The sequence below is a fragment of the Tursiops truncatus genome, chromosome 4 (assembly GCF_011762595.2).
Source record: "Tursiops truncatus isolate mTurTru1 chromosome 4, mTurTru1.mat.Y, whole genome shotgun sequence".
NCBI classification, from domain to species: domain Eukaryota; kingdom Metazoa; phylum Chordata; class Mammalia; order Artiodactyla; family Delphinidae; genus Tursiops; species Tursiops truncatus.
Window position 1 is genome coordinate 139,916,193 of NC_047037.1, and position 20,886 is coordinate 139,937,078.

The window sequence follows — 20,886 nt, forward strand, 5'->3', positions numbered from 1 at the left end:
ATGGTTTTCTCAGGGTATATGCCCAGTAGTGGGATTGCTGGGTCATATGGTACTTCTATTTTTAGTTTTTTAAGGAACCTCCATACTGTTCTCCATAATGGCTGTATCAATTTACATTCCCACCAACAGTGCAAGAGTGTTCCCTTTTCTCCACACCCTCTCCAGCATTTATTTTTTGTAGATTTTTTTTTTGTAGATTTTTTGATGATGGCCATTCTGACGCGTGTGAGGTGATACCTCATTGTAGTACTGATTTGCATTTCTCCAATGATTAGTGATGTTGAGCATCCTTTCATGTGTTTGTTGGCAATCTCTATATCTTCTTTGGAGAAATGTCTATGTAGGTCTTCTGCCAATTTTTGGATTGGGTTGTTTGTTTTTTTGATATTGAGCTGCATGAGCTGCTTGTAAATTTTAGAGATTAATCCTTTGTCAGTTGCTTCATTTGCAAATATTATCTCCCATTCTGAGGGTTGTCTTTTTGTCTTATTTATAGTTTCCTTTGCTGTGCAAAAGCTTTTAAGTTTCATTAGGTCCCATTTGTTTATTTTTGTTTTTATTTCCATTTCTCTAGGAGGTGGGTCCAAAAGGATCTTGCACTGACATATGTCATAAGTGTTCTGCCTATGTTTTCCTCTAAGAGTTTGATAGTGTCTGGCTTTACATTTAGGTCTTTAATGCATTTTGAGTTTATTTTTGTGTATGGTGTTAGGGAATGTTCTAATTTCATTCTTTTACATGTAGCTGTCCAGTTTTCCCAGCACCACTTACTGAAGAGTCGGTCTTTTCTGCATTATATATTCTTGGCTCCTTTATCAAAAATAAGGTGACCATATGTGCATGGGTTTATCTCTGGGCTTTCTATTCTGTTCCACTGATCTATATTTCTATTTCTGTGCCAGTACCATACTGTCTTGATTACTGTAGCTTTGTAGTATGGTATGAAGTCAGGGAGTCTGATTCCTCCAGCTCCGTTTCTTTCCCTCAAGACTGCTTTGGTTATATGGGGTCTTTTGTGTCTCCATACAAATTTTAAGATTTTTTTGCTCTAGTTCTGTAAAAAATGCCACTCGTAATTTGATAGGGATTGCATTGAATCTGTAGATTGTTTTGGGTAGTATAGCCGTTTTCACAATGTTGATTCTTCCAATCCAAGGACATGGTGTATCTTAACACCTGTTTGTATCATCTTTAATTTCTTTCATCAGTGTCTTACAATTTTTTGCATACAGGTCTTTTGCCTCCTTAGGTAGGTTTATTCCTAGGTATTTTATTCTTTTTGTTGCAGAGGTAAATGAGAGTGTTTCCTTAATTTCACTTTCAGAGTTTTCATCGTTAGTGTATAGGAATGCAAGAGATTTCTGTGCATTAGTTTTGTATCCTGCTGCTTTACCAAATTCATTGATTAGCTCTAGTAGTTTTCTGGTAGCATCTTTAGGATTCTCTATGTATAGTACCATGTCATCCACAAACAGTGACATCTTTACTTCTTCTTTTCCAATTTGGATTCCTTTTACTTCTTTTTCTTCTCTGATTGCTGTGACTAAAACTTCCAAAAGTATGTTGAATAATAGTGGTGAGAGTGGGTAACCTTGTCTTTTCCCTGATCTTAGAGGAAATGGTTTCAGTTTTTCACCACTGAGAACAATGTTGGCTGTGGGTTTGTCATATATGGCTTTTATTATGTTGCGGTAAGTTCCTGCTATGCCTACTTTCTGGAGGGATTTTTTTTTTTTATCATAAATGGGTGTTGAATTTTGTCAAAAGCTTTTTCTGCATCTATTGAGATTATCATATGTTTTTTATCCTTCAGTTCATTAATATGGTTTATCACATTGATTGATTTGCATATATTGAAGAATCCTTGCATTCCTGGGATAAAACCCACTTGATCATAGTGTATGATCCTTTTAATGTGCTGTTGGATTCTGTTTGCTAGTATTTTGTTGAGGATTTTTGCATCTATGTTCATCAGTGATATTGGCCTGTAGTTTTCTTTATTGGTGACATCTTTGTCTGGTTTTGGTATCGGGGTGATGATGGCCTCGTGGAATGAGTTTGGGAGTGTTCCTGCCTCTGCTATATTTTGGAAGAGTTTGAGAAGGATACATGTTAGCTCTTCTCTAAATGTTTGATAGAATTCTCCTGTAAAGCCATCTGGTCCTGGGCTTTTGTTTGTTGGAAGATTTTTAATCACAGTCTCAATTTCAGTGCTTGTGATTGGTCTGTTTATATTTTCTATTGCTTCCTTGTTCAGCCTCGGAACGTTGTGCTTTTCTAAGGATTTGTCCATTTCTTCCAGGTTGTCCATTTTATTGGCATAGAGTTGCCTGTAGTAATCTCTCATGATCGTTTGTATTTGTGCAGTGTCACTTGTTACTGCTCCTTTTTCATTTCTAATTCTATTTGAGTCTTCTCCCTTTTTTTCTTGATGAGTCTGGCTAATGGTTTATCAATTTTGCTTATCTTCTCAAAGAACCAGCTTTTAGTTTTATTGATCTTTGCTATTGTTTTCTTCGTTTATTTTTCATTTATTTCTGATCTGATCTTTATGGTTTCTTTCCTTCTGCTAACTTTTGGGGTTTTTTGTTCTTCTTTCTCTAATTGCTTTGGGTGTAATGTTAGGATTTTTAGTTGAGATGTTTTTTGAAGTAGGATTGTATTGCTCTAAACTTCCCTCTTAGAACAGCTTCTGCTCCATCCCATAGGTTTTGGGTCATCGTGTTTTCATTGTCATTTGTTTCTAGGTATTTTTTGCTTTCCTCTTTGATTTCTTCAGTGATCTCTTGGTTATTTAGTAGTATATTGCTTAGTCTCCATGTGTTTGTATTTTTTGCAGATTTTTTTCCTGCAATTGATATCCAGTCTCATAGCGTTGTTGTTGGAGAAGATACTTGATACAATTTCAGTTTTCTTAAATTTACCAAGGCTTGATTTGTGACCCAAGATATGCTCTATCCTGGAGAATGTTCCATGAGCACTTGAGAAGAAAGTGTTTTCTGTTGTTTTGGGATGGAATGTCCTATAAATATCAATTAAGTCCATCTTGTTTAATGTATCATTTAAAGCTTGTGTTTCCTTATTTATTTTCATTTTCGATGATCTGTCCATTGGTGAAAGTGGGGTGTTAAAGTCCCGTACTATGTTTGTGTTATTGTTGATTTCCCCTTTTATGGCTGTTAGCATTTGCCTTATGTATTGAGGTGCTCCTTTGTTGGGTGCATAAATATTTACAATTGTTATATCTTCTTCTTGGACTGATCCCTCAACCATTATGTAGTGTCCTTCTTTGTCTCTTGTAATAGTCTTTATTTTAAAGTCTATTTTGTCTGATATGAGAATTGCTACTCCAGCTTTCTTTTGATTTCCATTTGCATGGAATATCTTTTTCCATCCCCTCACTTTCAGCCTGTATGTGTCCCTAGACCTGAAGTGGGTCTCTTGTAGACAGCATATATATGGGTCTTGTTTTTGTATCCATTCAGCCAGTCTGTGTCTTTTGGTTGGAGCATTTAATCCATTTACATTTAAGGTAGTTATCGATATGTATGTTCCTATTACCATTTTCTTAATTTTGGGGGCTTTGTTATTGGAGGTCTTTTCCTTCTCTTGTGTTCCCTGCCTAGAGAAGTTCCTTTAGCATTTGTTGTAAAGCTGGTTTTGTGGTGCTGAATTCTCTTAGCTTTTGCTTGTCTGTAAAGGTTTTAATGTCTCTGTCGAATCTGAATGAGATCCTTGCTGGGTAGAGTAAACTTGGTTGTAGGTTCTGCCTTTTCATCACTTTAAATATGTCCTGTCACTCCCTTCTGGCTTGCAGAGTTTCTGCTGAAAGATCAGCTGTTAACCTTATGGGGATTCCCTTGTATGTTATTTTTCCCTTGTTGCTTTTAATATTTTTTCTTTGTATTTAACTTTTGATAGTTTGATTAATATGTCTTGGCGTGTTTCTCCTTGGATTTTTCCTGTATGGGACTCTCTGCACTTCCTGGACTTGTCAATCATTAATTCTTGAACCAGGCTTTTGTGGCTCAGGGGAGCCCTAGGAGACTACAGCTTTTCTACAAACAAGCGGCAGGCAGAGGACTCTGTTGTGGCAGTGGGGCATCTCTCTCAGGAAGGCCCCACAGGGTCCTGCTCGGTTACACTTTCGTTCAACAACACTGATGGAGCAGCTGCTTGCGCTGCACACAGAATTGGTGCTGGGGTTATAAAGTGAAAATAAATAGACAACATCCCTGTCCTTATGGAGAAGCTTTTAAAAAGGAAATTGCAGGATATTAGGCAGTGATGAGGGCTAAGCAAAAGAAAATAAATCAGGGCAAGCTGGGCAGCGCAGGGTGGATTGGGGCTTTGTTTAGTGATGGGGATGAGGTAGGTAAAGGGGAGGAAGATGTGAAGGGCTGAGTAAGCATGATGTTGGGGTGCACAGGCCCCTGAACTCTGTGACCTCCTGGGCACCTGGGTGCGCAGCTGCATCCCTGTGTTCACCAAGCAGTTCAGTCCTGGTCCAGCTCAACCCCCAGAGCACTCGGCCATCACAGCACTGCCTGTGTCCTGGTTTCCCCCAACAGGGCCTTGCAGCCACTCTGCTGGCTGTGCTTCTAGCCAGATGTGCTAAAACAGAGGAGACGCGGCGATCCGTAAAACAGCACGTCCCCAGTCAAGCTGGGGGAGTGAGAGCACTTTCTGATTTTTTTTTTTTTTCTGGAGACTCGGGATTTAAATTGAACCCAGCACAGGACAGTGGGTTCTGTGGGTGACAGTGGACAGCCACACCTGTGAAAGGGGAGAGACATGAGTGGTAGTGATGGCAACGAGGCACCCAGCAGTGGGAGATACAGAGGGTACCCAGCACCAGCTGACCTCAGTCCTCCCCAAGTGCTGACCCCTGTCACTGGGCATGACATCTCCAGGGCCTGCCAGCACTGACATAGCAGCCCAGGCAGAAAATCTCAGCATCTCAAGCTCGAGGGAAAGGAGAGGGGTCAGCCATGGCTAGAGTGGTGGTCAAGGGTGTGTGTGTGTTTCAGGAGTGTAAATGCAGAAGCTGGATAGATGCTCCATAGGCTACTTCTTGATTCACCAGCACTCTTAGACCCAACTAATCTTTCTTTAATTGGAATACAAAAGGCTATGCCTTGCAATCCCAGAATGGCAGTCATGACGATCAAGAGTGATTCCCAACCCTTCTGAAATTGTTCCGCCTACTCAACATCCCCTCCCTTTGGCATATTTGCTATTTGAAGACAAAAGCAGGTTAAATTAATTTTTTGTCTTCCCAGTTTTCCCCCACTGTTACTGGGACTTGCTAGTGTGAAGTCTTGGGACAGAACAGCTGCCGTTCACAGTCAAGCAATGGGTTCACCTGATCAATACTGCGTGATGCTAACTGTTATATTCCTTTTTGTTACAGCCCCAGCCCCAAAAAGGCAAAAATGTGACCACTGGACCCCGTGTCCCCCAAACACCTACGCCTACCGGTTGCTCAGTGGGGGTGGCAGGGACAAGTATGCCAAGATCTGCTTTGAGGATGAGGTGTAAGTACTACAGCAGGAAAAGAAAACCTAGCTCTCCCACTTGGTTCTTCCCCTTCTCTGAGGCTGACCAAGCAGCAAGTCTGCCCCAGGAGAGAAAGGCATCTTCTTGACCTCAGGCAGAGGCTGGGGGGCATCCGAGGGGAAATGAGAATGCATGCTGTGCCGAGGGTGGGGAGGTGGGACCTGTAGATTGCTTTTATGTGTCCCGAGTTGGACTTTCATTTGACAGCAGTTAGCAAAAACCTCAGTACATATTTTGTACTCTAGCCCTTCAAAGTCAGGGAGACGTCAAAACTCAGCGGATACAGCTATCCTTGCATTTGGGTTTTGATCCTCACCCTCATGGGTTAAAGCCAGTGTCATCTCTCCCTGCAGCCCCTACCCCCCACGTAGCTCGGTTCAGCTTCTGTGCCACTGCCTTACCCTTGACAGCCCAATAAACCCTGGCACTTGGAAGTGTCCTAGCCCAGTGTATTCCATGGCTAGGGCTGCCATAACAAAGTACACAGACAGGGCTGTTTAAACAACAGACATTCATTCTCTCTCAGTTCTGGAGGCCAGACGTCAAGATCAAGGTGTGGGCAGGGCTGGTTCCTTCTGAGGCTGCAAGGGAGAGTCTGTCCCATTCTCCCTCCTTGGCTTGTAGATGCCGACTTTGCCCTGTGTCTTCACAGCGCCATCCCTCTGTGTGTGTGTCTCAATCCAATTTTCCCCTTTTAAAAGGGACACCAGTCATTTTGGGTTAGGGTCACCCTAAAGACCTCATTTTAACTCAGTCATCTCTTTAAAGGTCTATATCCAAATAAGGTCACATTCTGAGGTTCTAGGGGTTAGGACTTCACCATTTGAACTTTGAGGGAACACAGTGCAACCCACAACACCAAGCTTAAGGATGGTTTGGGCAATTAAGTAATTATTACAAATGAGAGAAAATGTGGTCTGTTCCTAACCCTGAGTAGGAAGTCATTCCCAATTATCCCACCATTTCCCCCAAACCAGGCACACTTTCCCTTTTTTTGTTGGTTAGCTGTTGCCCACAGCACTCGGCACTTGCTGCATTTCCACCCCTCCACTCTCAGTCCCTTGGTCTCTGCACGTACCTTGTTCTCCCAAGGAGCAGGCAGTGCATTCAGAGAGGGGGTCGGATTCAGCTTCGTACACCTTACACAGTCCTGGCATATCCCCTCATTCAATATTTGGGAGTTGGGTAGAAATAGCCCCTTCGCTCTGCAGGTCCATCGTGTCTCTAAGGTCCCCTTTGCTCTGCTGGACAGTTGGTTGATAAACATTCATCCACCGATGAACTCCAGAGGGTGAGGCACTCAGCAGAGGGACCGTGACATGGAACACGTGGCTCCTGCCCAAGAAGCTGACGTCACAGTTCAGGGTTCTCTGCCTCAACCCCATGGACACCCTGCATGGTAGGGGCTGCCCTGAGCATTTCAGGGTTAGCAGCACCCCTGGCCTCCACCCACTAGATGCCAGAGAATACCCATCCTCCCCACCGGCTGTGGCAACCACACACGACCCAGACATTGTCACACGTCCCCTAGGTGGCAAAATCCTACCCCCCACCCCATTAAGAACCAGTGGTATAGTTGGAGAGAACAAACAGAGTTTGCAAATGTCCATGGTAAATGCTGTATGGTAATTGTGTGTGTGTGTGTGTGTGTGTGTGTGTGTGTGTGTAATTTCAGAGGTGATGCCCTGATGAATGGGATTGTCATTGAGGTAGATTGAAAACTGAGCAGGAACCCTTGGCAAGGAAGAGGCGGGAAGACCTGGGAAGGGTGGGGACAGTGGGAGGGGGTCACTCATCCAGAATCACATCGCCAGAAGGGGATTTTTCAAGCTCAGATCCCAGAGCCCGGGATTTGCCCTGCTCCACAGTGCCTGACACCTTCTCCTGACCATGCATAGGAGCTACTGCATCTCACCTGGTACAAACCAACTCACGTATACTTTAACTTCATAGAACTCTGTCTGAGGTAGGTACCATTATTATTCCCATGATACAGACAAGGCAACTGAGTCACAGAGAGGTTCAGTCACTTGCCCCTCATCACACAGCTGTTAGTGACAGAGCCAGGATTCCACCCGGGCAAACGTAGGATCTGCTGCGTGGACCAACTTGAATCCAGTAGTCTAAAGGAACAGCTAACCCTCTCTATGAATGTGTAGAACCAAAGGTAGCTTGCCTGCTTCAAACAGTATTCTAGATGTTTTTCAGAATTCAGTGCAGAATAAAGCAGGATAAGCACAAGCAAAAGCAAATTAAAAGGAACAGGAATCAATGAGGCCAGATGCCAAGACACTTGCTGTGTCTCTAGTGTTGTGTTTTCTTGTAACAAGTCCCTGGAACAGAAAGGATGGGTTGCAGATAGCTCGTTGTTTTACAAATAAAATATACAGGTTTGGGAATTCCCTGGCGGTCCAGTGGTCAGGACTCCGTGCTTTCACTGCCGAGGGCCTGGGTTTGAGCCCTGGTCGGGGAACTGATATCCCACAGGCCACATTGTATGGCCTTAATATATATATATATATATATATATATAGAGAGAGAGAGAGAGAGAGAGAGAGAGAGAGAGAGAGAGAGAGAGTTATATATTTATAGAGTTATATATTTATATATATATCAGGTTTATGTAGAAAGACAAGAGGTTTTCTGCCATTTGCTTCATCCCTACAACCAGCATGCCCTGGGCACCTGCAAACATACCTCCCCCAGGGACAGCCCCCTCCATCTGTCAGTAGAGTCCCCCTACTCACTCACACCCATACCTCTAAACAGCGGGTTTACATTACAACTTCCTTGCTTCCGGTTTTCAGCATTATCAGCTGCCCTGCCCCTCGGGAGGTCAGCTCTTTTCCACCATCACCCAATTCCTGTCCTCTTCCCTTACCGTTGTCCTGATTAAGTTACTATACTGTCATCATGGTTTGAGCAAACTTCATCCTTTACATGATTATGACTGTGAAAATAAAATTCAGAGAGTTTACTTGATAGGAATATTTTACCAAGGGAGAACCCAACTCCTGGCAAACAAGATTTCCAAATGGAAGGCGGTTAGGTGGCGTGGCGCTCCATGGCCACGGCTCGGCTTATAAAGTTTGAATGAGTAAGTGCAGTGTTTTCTAGTGTGGTTTGTTACTAGAAACTTATGTGCCGTTGCATTGCATGAGCTGACTTGTTCATAACTGCAAGGTCATGCTGACATAAAGAAAGCTTAGGTTTTGTTTAAGGTCAGAGTCAGCATTTGGGGGACGTCAGGGCAGTTTTAAGTTTGGGTTTGTGACTGTGAGGGTCCATCTAGGGATATATTCAAACTGTGGCCTCCAGTTTGGTTTTTTTTACTACTTAATTAATTAATTTTGTTGCACCGGGTCTTAGCTGTGGGCTCCTTAGTTTGTGGCATGCGAACTCTTAGCTTCGGCATGCATGTGGGATCTAGTTCCCTGACCACGGATCGAACCCGGGCCCCTGCATTGGGAGCACGGAGTCTTAACCACTGTGCCACCAGGGAAGTCCCTCCAGTTTGGTTTTGTTCTAACAGGACTAAACAGAGGTTCTTCATGACTGAAGCATGTTGTGTACAATAATTACGTTTCGTTTACTGTTGGCTCGCTTGGTTTTCCATGAAGTTACATCAGTTTAATCCCTAAACTTTCCTCTGGTTAAAATAAATCTCTCACATCAGATATTTACCAGCTTCACCCGTGAAGCTTCTGTCCCTCTCCAATCAGCCAGGTTACCCTGCAGCTACCGTGCGGCTGACATTCGGGGACCCCTCCCCACCACCATCCTGGGGATGACCTTTGCCTCCCTCTCTGTAGCTGGAGTCCCTGTTTCCTGGATACAGTACCTTCCACTTTCTTAGTTTCCACCCTTGTTTTGCTGGAGCACATCTTCCAATAACATCCTGAGAAAAGGGTATAAGGGGAGGTAATATTTTTAAAGATTCTTCATGTTTAAAATGTATTCATTCCCACCAACGATTAACTGAGAGTTTGGCCGAGGATAGATTTCTCAATTATAAATAGCTCCCACTTTGAATTTGGAAGTCTTTGCCTGGAATTAAGTGACTCTCACTCCGGCAATGTTTGAGTGTGGTGACCGTGAGAATGCACTTCTCAGGTTTCTAGGGGCAGGTAGTTCATTGGCCAAGAGTTCCAGTTGCTGCATTCTAAAATCCATAGTAGGTTTGCTGGAGGCCCGGCTTCCCCTGGCTGCTCCTAGCCAGTGACTGAGACCTGTTAGAGAAAAAATTATTCATGACATTTCGTGAAAATGGTCAGGCCGACTTTATTCAAGGGGGTGATGGCAGTAAGCATAGGGACCACTCTTATGGGGTCTTGTAGGGGAGAGAGATTGGATTCAACTCCAGACACATCACGGGCAAGCATTTACAGCCAAGGAGCAGGGTGGAGATTGTGGATAGAAAATTACTAAGAGGAAACATCAGGGTTGAGGGGATTCTGGCTAAACAGGTTAACAAGATTCTTGCTGAAGGCGGGACCTGGAGGGTGGAGGAGGATTAAGAAAATGATTTAATATGGATGGCCATCACATATCAAAGGTGGGGCTTTCTGGTTAAACCGACTTAGCAGAATTCTTGCTAAAATTGGACAATGCAGAGATGAGCGGAAGTCCAAAAGTCAGGCCTAGTTTAAAAAGAGCTCGGGGGCCCTGAGTAGAGTTTGGTCAAGGAGAGAATCCTTATCAGAACCTTGAGATACCAGGCAGCCCCATTCCTGGGCCACACAAGCTCAGCTGAAGCCCAGCTTGCGTTCCAAGATGCCCATTGGCCTTGCCGAAGTCTCCTGAGACTGCCTGGCCGCCTAGGACATGCCCACCCCAGCTTTTTCCCTTTCCTCCCCTTAGGGTCAGGCTTGAGTTGGGGTCTGACAACTCGCCCTGCTTAACCCCACCCCTCTCGCCTTCTCTCGTAGGTATTTCCCCTAATAAAAATTCTAGCTCATTTAACCCTGTTTTGGTATCTGCTTTTCAGAGGACTCAGATTCACACAATGAGAATGACTGTTCCCTCACAGTCTGTCCAGCAAGGCATGTTGACTAATATTTTGAGTTTTGCCATTCTGAGAGAAGAAAGTTAGTCTCAGATCAGTGTTTTATTGCTCTTGCTGTGAGTGAATCCAGGGTCTTTTCATGCTAAGAATGGCTGTACAGTCAGCCCTCCCTCCCCATGGGCTCCACATCTGCGGATTCAACCAACCATGGATCACATAGTATGTTTATGATCCATGGTAGGTTGAATCCACTCATGCAGATCTCACAGATACAGAGGGCCGGCTATGGAACTTGGGCACCCGTGGATTTTGGTATCCGTGGCAGGTCCTGCAGCCAATGTCCTGCAGATACGGAGGGATGGCTGTATGTATTTTCTGTGAACTGTTTATATCTCCTGCCCATTTTTATTCCTATCCCTGGGCTTTTTTAATTGATTTATAAGATTCTTTATGTATTAAGGTAGTTAGCCCTTTTGCGTTATAAAACTGCTCTCCATATTTTGTCTTTTCATTTTTTAGATGGCAAGTTAAAATATGCTTATGCTGTCGTTAATACCTGACCTTTAACAAAGCAAAGAAAATACACACCATATAGTGAAAGCAAAATTTAAAATATTTGACAAGCAGCAAAAACAGAAAACAACCCAATTATGAAGTTTTCATAAAGAACAAATATATCTCACATATATTAAGTGGCCTGTAAAAATGCCAATTCAAAGGAGGCAATTCTTAGATTGAATCACAGCACATAAACCCCAAATTATGCTGAATATTAAAAATGCATACATACAAGAGAATTGAGGTCACAGGGAAAACCACTGCCCTGAAAACTGGAGAGACAGGCAGATTCATCAAATCACAGATTACCTGGAGCAGGGAACTCAGCTGGATCTAGCATCCGGTAGGAACCCTTAAAGGGTAAGTGACTAATCGCTGGAGACTGAGCTTGGATGAGCTTGAGAGATTAACTCCTGGAGGCCAAGCCTTGGAGGAGCTCCTACACCTTCCTGAGTTTCTCCTCCAGGAGCCCTACCAGGCTTTCAGAGGGAAGACTGAAGAAAAAATCCCCTCATGCTTCTGGCGGTGGGAATGGGAAAGTAACCATTTTGAAATATGTCCCCAGTGCTCTGTTCTTCTTAGCAGGTTTGTCTTCGAGGGAAACTGTTTTACCAGAGTCTAACCAATGAAGGTTTTACCAAAGACTAGCCAACCTGGGGGAGGGAAATACCCAACTCCGGCCCCTCTGGCCTTCCTGTCTCCCCTAAGGAGTGAAAGAAAAAAAAAAGCCACTTGTGAAGGCCACAGCTCAGGGGCACAGGCTCACTAAAAGACTGAGACCTGATCACAGGCCTATGGAACACTTCCTCATTCCTGACGTCTTACTACCACATAATAGGGCTCCTGTAAAATAACAAGGGATTACAGCTGAAAAAAACTGCAAGTCTCAAACCCAATGTAAAAGAGTCTATAGGGATACCCAAGAAAGAGAGGAGAAATGTTAGCCTCTGACACCTACGGCTACAGCAAATAGTAAACAGAGCCTAACTCCCTGCCAGATGAACATAACATTCACACTAAAGACCTATTTACCAAGTATACCATGTCTGGCTTTCAACAAAAAATAACAAGACGCACGAAAAGTAAAAAACCACAGTTTGAAGAGACAGGGAAAGCATCAGTACCTTGCCCAAATATGGCAGAAATTTTGGAATTAGCATGCCAGGAATATAAAACAGCTATGATTCATATGCTAAGAGCTGCAATAGAAAAAGTGGACAGAATACAAGAACAAATGAGTAATGTAAGCAGACAGATGGACACCCTAAGGAAGGATGAAAAAGAAATGGTGGAAATTAAAAACACCATGACAGAAATGAAGAACTCCTTTCATGGGCTCATCAGTAGACTGGACACAACCAAGGAAAGAATCATTGACCTTCAGGCTATGGCAAAAATACCTCCCAAACTGAGAAAAGAGGAAGAAAAAAAATAATTAAAAACCTGAAAAATAAAAAAGAACAGAATATCCAAGAACTGTGGGACAACTACGAAAGGTACAATACATGTAATAAGAATACCAGAAAAAAGAAGCGAGAAAGAAACAGAAATATTTGAAGTAATACTGCTGAGAACTTTTCAAAATTATCCACAGACACCAAACCACAGATCCAGGAAGCTCAGAGAAAACCAAGCAGGATAAATACCCCCACATGTACACCTAAGTAAATTGTATTCAAACTAGAGAAGATTAAAGACAAAGAGGAAATCTGGAAAGTAGCCAGAGGCAAAACCAACAACAACCACAAAATAAAATGAAACCAAAACAAAACACTTTACTTATAAAAGAACAGGGTAGGAATTACATCAGGCTTTTCTTCAGAAACCACGCAAGCAAGAAGAAAGTGGGGTAAAATATCTGAAGCAAAGTGGCTGTACCATTTTACATTCCTATCAGTGTATGAGAGTTTCAGTTAATCTGCCACTATATTCACCAGCGCTTGGTGTGGTCAGTCTTTCTAACTGTAGACATTCTAATAGGTATGCAGCAGTATCTGACTGTGATCTTAATCTGCATTTCTCTAATAGCTAATGATGTTGCGCCTCTTTTCATGTGTTTATTTGCTGTGTGTATATCTTACTTTGCTAAGTGTCTATTCAATTCTGTTCATTTTTAATGGGGTTGTTTTCTTATTATGAATTCTGAGGTTTGTTTATGTGTTTTGTATTCAAGTTCTTTATTAAATATATGATTTTCCTATAGATTCTCCCAGCTTGTTTCTTGTGTTCTTCTTCTCTTAACAGTATTTATCAAAGAGCAGAAATTCTTAATTTTAATGAAGTCTAATTTATCCATGTTTTCCTTTTATGGAGCATGTTTTTCATGTCATCTCTAAGAACCTTTTGTCTAGCCCACAAAATTTTTCTTCAAAGCTCTCCAAAGTTTCTTCCAAACTTCTAGAAGTTGGATAATTTTAGGTTTTCCACTTTATATAATATGATATACCCATGTTGAATTAATTTTTGCAAATGGTGTGAAATATGAATTGTAATCATTTAAAAACATGGCTACTTAATTGTTCTAGCACCATTTTTCATAATACTGTCTTTCTCTACTGAATTCTTTTTGCGCCACTGGCAAAAATCAAGTGACCATATACGTGTATATCTAATTCTGGACCCTCTATTCTCCTCCATTTATCTGTTTGTCTGTCTTTTCACTATATGCAGTAATTTTGATAACTATAACTCTACAGTAAATCTTGAAGTTCAATATTATAATTTCTTCAATTTTGTTCTTTTTTTTCAAAATTATTTTGACTATTCTAGATTCTATTTCCATATGAATTTTTGAATCAGCTTATAAATGCCTACACAAAAGCCTACTGGCTTTTTTCTTTTTTTTCTTTTTGAGATTGCATTAGATCTCTAGATAATTTGGGGAGAATTGACATCTTAGCAATATTGAGTCTTTTACTTACCTCAATTTATTTAAATCTAATTTGTCTCAGTAATGGTTTGTAGTATTCAGTGTATGCATCTGCAGATACTTTTGCCATATTTATCGCTAAATATCTCATACTTTTATGCTATTGTATATATTTTTTAATTTAAAATTTAAAAGTTAAAAAAATTAAGTTTAAAATTTCAATTTCCCATCATTAGTTGCTAGTATGTAGAAATACAATTGACTTTTATATAATGATCTTGTATCCTGCAACCTTCCTAACCTCACTTATTAGTTCTAGTAGCTTTGTTGTAGACTCCACTGGATTTTCTACATAGGTGATCATGTCATCTACAAAAAAAAAAAAAAAAGGCAGTCATAACACTTCTTTTCTAATCTGCATGCCTTTGACTTCTTATGAAGATAATGTATCATTGATTTTAAAACTTGACAGAGGATGCATGCACTCATACAGATGCACACACACACACACACACACACACACACACATATGCTCACACACACACAAACAAAGATCTTCAGTAATATTTCACATTTCCAGGAAGGTCAATCTTCTTCCTGGTTTTAGGACACAATCCCCTTGAAACTGGCATTTCATATTCTCCAATTTAAAAGTAAAAATTAAGTGAAGTAGTGTAAGGGATTTATTTAAGGGGATAATCAGGGTTACATTTTGTGATTGGATAGAAGCATCTCCAGGTGTCCGCAAAACCTCCGTCAGAGCACTGATGGGGAGAGGACGCATGGAAGCTGATACCAGAGTTGGGTCAGACCCATCTCTTATTCATCCACCTCTTGTACCTCATTTTTTTTCCAGCCAGCCAGTTTGAATGTGTCCTTCATGTTTGTCAACCCTTCGCTTGTGTTCCTCACATCCCATCAACTGTCGAAACCCAGCAAGTATACATCTTCAGTATCTCTTTACCTTGCCATCTCCTTTCTCATCCCACTTCTCATCTCCTTGTTCATGGTCTAGTAAGCTTCATCATACTATGAAAGTAACCAGGTGTTGTGTGTGTGTGTTTGTCTCCAGACTTTCTGGCTCCTAATCCCTTCTACTGGTTGTTGTACTCCATATTTATAAAGTGGGAAAATGAACGCCCGCCCATGAGGAGGTTGAGGATTCAGTGAGAGAATGTTTGCAAAGAGCCTGTGCTAGACAAACACTGGTGTTTCCTGGCCATTTGTATAAATTATAGGACTAAATGCAGTTTCCAGGTTCCCTGAGGGACTCAGACTGTAGAGATGTGTGGGGATGGATGTGTGGAGCGAGTGTAGGGGTGACTTTCAAGGGAGCTGGGTCAAGGCCGGTGCGTATCTACAAGGAAATGGTAAGTGACAAAGGATGGACAGTAATTTTGCCAAGAGAGGATCTTACAGAGCAGGGAGGGCTACTCACTGCTTGGTGATAAAGGAGTTCTTTGACCGATGCTTATCTACATTTCAGGCTCATAGGAGAAAAGACTGGGAATGTGGCAAGAGGAATAAATATTGCCATTGTCAACTGTAAGTTATTAAATGTTTTCTTTAAACCTCCTCTAAAAGCTCTGTGATTGGATAGTCAGTGGTACCTTGGGTTTCTTTATGATTTTTGCACATGATCTAGTCTAGGTTTATATTTTAATGCATTTTAAGAGTATATATTTAACTATTTTTTACAGTGCCTCACTTTAGAGATTTCTGGTTCTACCGAAAAACTGAAATCAAATATAAACTGATTTTAAAAAAAACAAAGAAGGACCTGCTGAATTCAGAGCTAAAACCAGATCAGCAGACCTGGGGGTACAGACACCCTGGAGTTGGGCTTCACCTTTGCTCTGATTCCTGGTGGCCCAGCAGAAGGTGACACCAGTTCCTACCTTTGTCTGATAAAAGGGCCTCAGGGGAAGCACAGCCTGCCCTCCTCTTAGGCCTGGAAAGAAAAAAAACACATCTGTCACTATTGCCATCGGGGCCCCTGACAGTAAGAACTGTAGCAGGTTTGGGGAAAGGGTTTCCCTTGGCGTCTGTGCCTATGAGCAAGGTGAGCACATAGTCCAGTGACAGAGGGCTGCAGGAACCTGAGGAAAATGTGCCTGATCTGCAGGAAAAGCTACAGGGGGCAGCAGAAAGGGCTGAGTGGGGGCCCTGGTGTTTGTGGGAAGAGGCAGGTGCACTGGGAAAGAATGTGGGCGTGAATCTAACTGGAAGCAGGTGGGAGGGATGCTCTGGGCAGCCGTTGTGAGCCCTAGCCTTCCTGACCCGAATCACTGGGGCCCCCTTCAGGGAAGGCAGTCCTTTCCTTCAGGTGGGACCACGGCAGTCATGCTTCCCGGAAAGAGACAGAGAAGGAACACGCTGTTTTCAGAATGTGCCCTGAGTCCCCATGTACCTTCTTTTAAAAGATGTTTCTCTCATTTCCAGATGTGACTGGGAAAGTATTAGCAACACAGTATTTTGATATGTACGAAGGAGGTAAGGAAACTCTTTTCCTCTTAAAATCAAAATGAATTATACACACAAATTAGGATAAAAAAAACACAACCCAAAACATCAAACATTCTTATGTTGTCTCCCAAAAAATTTGCCAGAAGCAAATTTTTTCTAGAACTGTCTTACATAAACCCTCGTGGTCTCCGAGTTCACGTATTAAAATTTGAAGCCATCATCTAGAAAATGTCTTTTCTTTGATCACACTTGTCCTGGATCTTTTCCTTCTGCCCCTTCCTCGGATAATGGGAAAGAGAAAATATCTCTTTCTTTTTTGAAACCAAACATGTAGAATAATGTGATCAGCCTCCAGCCCTGAATGTCGTCATCATTACTGCCGTGTTCACGGCACTGGGCGTGGTGCACGCATTCCTGGAGCCCAGGGTGTCCATCCTCCTCCAACTGTCCCTCCATTCTGGACTCTGGATCTTGACTGAAGTTGTTTTTGTTTAACACTGAGAATTACCTAAAACAAATCTTTATAAAGATAATGGAGAGGAACAATTAGAAGTGCCCGGATGCACTCGGGAACGATGCCGTTAATCATAACTACAAATACAAGCCCCAGTGGTAAATAACAGGGTTTGAGCTGAGCCTTTGTTTCCTCTCTGTAAGAAACAGAGGGGTCTCTTAGCAAGGACTTACCCATCCCCGTGTGGTCCGTCATGTCTCGTATTTCTCCTCAGTGTCCTGGAGCCACTCGGCTCTTAGAGGGTCATGCCCAGGTTCGGTGTTTTCTTATTAATTGCAAAGAAGAGCCCACCTGTGTTGCCAAAGTCGTTGCCGGTTGGTTTCAGAGCTGATCACTAGAATCTTTATGATCCGATCATGCTGCTTGCCTCACATCGCCCCACCGTGGAAGCCACAGGCCATTTACTATGAAAGCGGGAAAGCATCATTTGCGTGGTGGAGAGACAGTTCTAGATTCAGAGGATTCAGAGCCCGGGGCACAGAAGCTGAGAGCAGAAGCACAGCCTCTAGGGCCAGAGTCTCAGCTGACAGAGAAGGTCCTAAGACTGATTTGCATTGACCCGGCAGATAACTCTGGACCGATGACGAATTTTATTCAGAGCGCTCCCTCGAACTCCCTGCTCTTCATGGTGACCCACGATGATGGTAGCAGCAGGTGAGTGCAGACTTGTCACAGCAGGGACGAGAGTCAGGGAAGCCAGCGCGGGGGGGTGGGGGGGCAGAGCATCAGGGCTCTCAGTGTTCCTCAGTACATCATTTAGGAGAGGACAGAGGTCCAAAGAGAAGGATGCTTCTTCAAGGAAAAGGAATGGGAAACCATGAGGAACAGACTGCATTTCTAGAGGAACAACAAGCTGGTGGGGCACATAAATCCTAGAAACTAAGGAATATTTCCAGGTAGCAAGACAAAGCCACCACTGACCATAAATAAAATAGCAAAGCTAACCCTTGGCCAAAGAGCTAAACCCAGGGTGGGACTTATACACACGCACGCGCACACGCACACACACATACACGATGCTTTCACTAGGGAGAAGATGACCTGGTCAGTGTTTCTCCAAGCGTGCTCTCCTGCGCAAACGCGTGCGTCTTCACTGCCTAACTTCCGAGGACCCCAGAGCGCTTCTAGGCGTCGTGAATTTCCGAGATGGGGCTACTGAACATGGCATTTCCCAAATTTGTTTGAATTCAGATCTTATTCTTAGAAGAGCATCTTCCCAGATGGAAGTTCTTTGACATGTGCTTTGAAAGACTCAGATGTAACCCATTTAGGAAAATCTGAACTTATTTTTTCTTTTCCTTTCTGCCCACCTCCCTTTACTTTGCCCTGAATTGCACCTTTCTACAACGGTAGGATTCTTTAGGTTTTGTTTTGGGTTTTTTTTTTTCATTTTTGATACTGACTTTTCTGAATATGAAAGGGACAGTTTTGACACTTGTTTTCATCTTTCAGCAACTTCTGTCCTCTTTATTGGTGGTCAGTAAACAGGAGGGCAGCAAGGACCAAAAACTATGCTGGCTGGGATGAGGATGACTGAACCCCAAGACCCAGGGCTTTTCCGAATTGAGAATTAAAACTCGGGGCCCCAAACTGAGTCTAAAAGAGTCCTGGATGTGGCCTTATGTGTAACTAGAGATGTGACACACTCAACCAGCATGTGCGTTTCCCTCCTGCCCCGCACCCCAGGAGGGCAGGCGCTGCTTTAGAAACCTGTCCTAGGACAGACTGTGTCCTAGCACCACATACCCGTGTCTGCAGGTGAGACATTCACATGCTTCCCCCTTTGCCCCGCAGACTGAAGGAGGATGCTAAGAAGGCCATAGAAGCCCTGGGAAGTAAAGAGATAAGGAACATTCGGTTCAGGTCAAGCTGGGTATTTCTTGGAGCAAAAGGCTTTGAACTTCCTGCAGGAATTCAGAGAGAAAAGGTGAGTGGTTGCTAAACATCCCTTCCTGAAAACCAGTTACCATATGTCCTAGCAATTCCACTCATAGATACATAGCTAAGAGAATGAAAAACATACGGTCACACAAAAACTTGTACAAGAACGTGCTGTTATTCATAACAGCAAAAAAGCAGAAACAACCCAAGTGCCTGATGAATAGATTTTAAAATGTATAAATAAAATACGGTATAGCCACACACTGGAATATCATTAAGGCACATACGGAAATGGAGTACTGATATAGGCTATGACATGGATGAACCTTGAAAACACACTAAGTGAGGAAAACCAAACACAAAAGGACACATACTGTATGATTCCATTTATATAAAATTTCTAGATTTCTGTCCAGGGACAGAAACTAGATTAGGGGCTGTCTAAAGGCTGTGGAGGATGGCGAGTAGATTCGAATGGGTTTGTGCGTTCTTGTTCCTGGGATGAAAATGTTCTAAAATTGAGTGATGATGGCTGCATGCCTTTGTGAATATACTAAAAGCCATTGAATTGTACACTTTAAATGGGTGAATTTTATAGGATGTGAATTCTGTCTCAGCAAAGGTGTTATATTAGAAAGAGACATAAAACTAGAATTCCAAAGTTTAGAATGCGTATTCTTATTCTTTTTAAGCATGAGTTTAAGGTGCTCCATTGTCTGTGAAAGAATTGAAGATGGAAAGCCTTAAAGTCAAATCAATCGGAACAAGTGTTCCTTCTGAGTAAGGAACACTCCGATTACCCTGAAAAAAATATATAGTCCTTCTCCCAGAGAACTGAAAACCAGACTTGAGAGTTGTGCCGTCCCATATGGCAGCCACTCGCCAGATTTGCAGGTTACATTTAAACTGATGCAAGTTAAAGAGAATTTAAAATTCAGTTCATCAGTCACGCTAGCCACATTTCAAGTATTCAGTAGCAAAATGTGGCTAGTGGCTACTGTACTGGGCACGTGGATTAAAGGACACTCACACCATAGCAGAAAGTTTTCCACCTGTTGAATCAAGTTGCTTCAAATATGGAGTCACATTGAGAGGAAATCACGTACCCTGAGTAGGTTGTAACAAATCCCATCCTAGGAAGTGATTCTCTTTTTATGACTTTGCTCACAGCTGGCTCGCTGACCATTTGTTGATTAGATGAATGGATAAATTAACGCCTTTTCTTTCCTTTGCACAGGTCAACCACTCAGATAATGCGAAGAACAGGTATCCGGGCTGGCCCGCAGAGATCCAGGTAGAAGGCTGCATACCAAAAGGACCAAGCTAACATGGCCCGGCCTCAATAAAGGTGCCTTTTATAGACAAATGCATCCCGAATGGACCACACCTCTTAGCCAACAGTCAATATTTGATGAGTATTTTGGGTTTGTCGTCAACCCACTGACCAAAGTATTTTCCAGTTGTCTAAAATCTTGTCGCACAGACTTCTTATGCCAGTGTGTATAGAGTGAAGGTAGTGAGCAGGACAGCTGAAATGCATGGGAATTGTTGAAGGGGAGGCAGTGACTTCCCCTTGAAAGGAGAGGACTGGGGGGCGGGGCGGGGAAGCAGCCACTGCTTGTCCAGATGTGGAGCCACTTTATGATTGGATCTATGTTTGATCCCTGTGGTCCAGACAGCTCTGCAGAGAGAAAACCTTTATTCCCCGATCACCGAGCACACCCTCCTTTCGGACATCCTGCCTCTCAGGATGAACAGCAGTCAGAGGGCTTAGCAACCTTCCTGGGTCAACCCCAGTTGAGCTCTTGAACTCCCCCTGCAGGTCCCTGAATTTACTCATTCCACTAATCTGGGTACGCCTAACTCAGGCACCAGCGGTGCGGTGCGGTAGTGAGGAAATTCCGTGTCCGCCTCCATGCTGGGGTGTCACTCCAGTGGCCGATGGGACCTTGTCTAACAGGGTGGGGGAGAAGGATCTCTGACAGGTGAGCAGGGTCTGCTCTCAGGAGAGCCACTGTATACCCCAGGTTTCCT

The 20,886-nt window shown here is 42.9% G+C and overlaps 1 protein-coding gene across 1 annotated transcript in view; it reads left to right on the forward strand.

Annotated features, from left to right (window-relative positions):
• FAM3B (FAM3 metabolism regulating signaling molecule B) overlaps window positions 1–20,222 on the forward strand; it is a 54,056-nt gene extending 33,834 nt beyond the window's left edge. Inside the window, exons 3-8 of the mRNA XM_033856096.2 lie at window positions 5,414–5,537; window positions 15,478–15,536; window positions 16,434–16,484; window positions 17,538–17,625; window positions 18,766–18,898; window positions 20,090–20,222. Of these exons, the coding sequence (XP_033711987.1) occupies window positions 5,414–5,537; window positions 15,478–15,536; window positions 16,434–16,484; window positions 17,538–17,625; window positions 18,766–18,898; window positions 20,090–20,179 (545 nt within the window). The 3' untranslated portion in view covers window positions 20,180–20,222. The remainder of the gene's footprint in view (window positions 1–5,413; window positions 5,538–15,477; window positions 15,537–16,433; window positions 16,485–17,537; window positions 17,626–18,765; window positions 18,899–20,089) is intronic.
• Window positions 20,223–20,886: the final 664 nt, after the last annotated feature.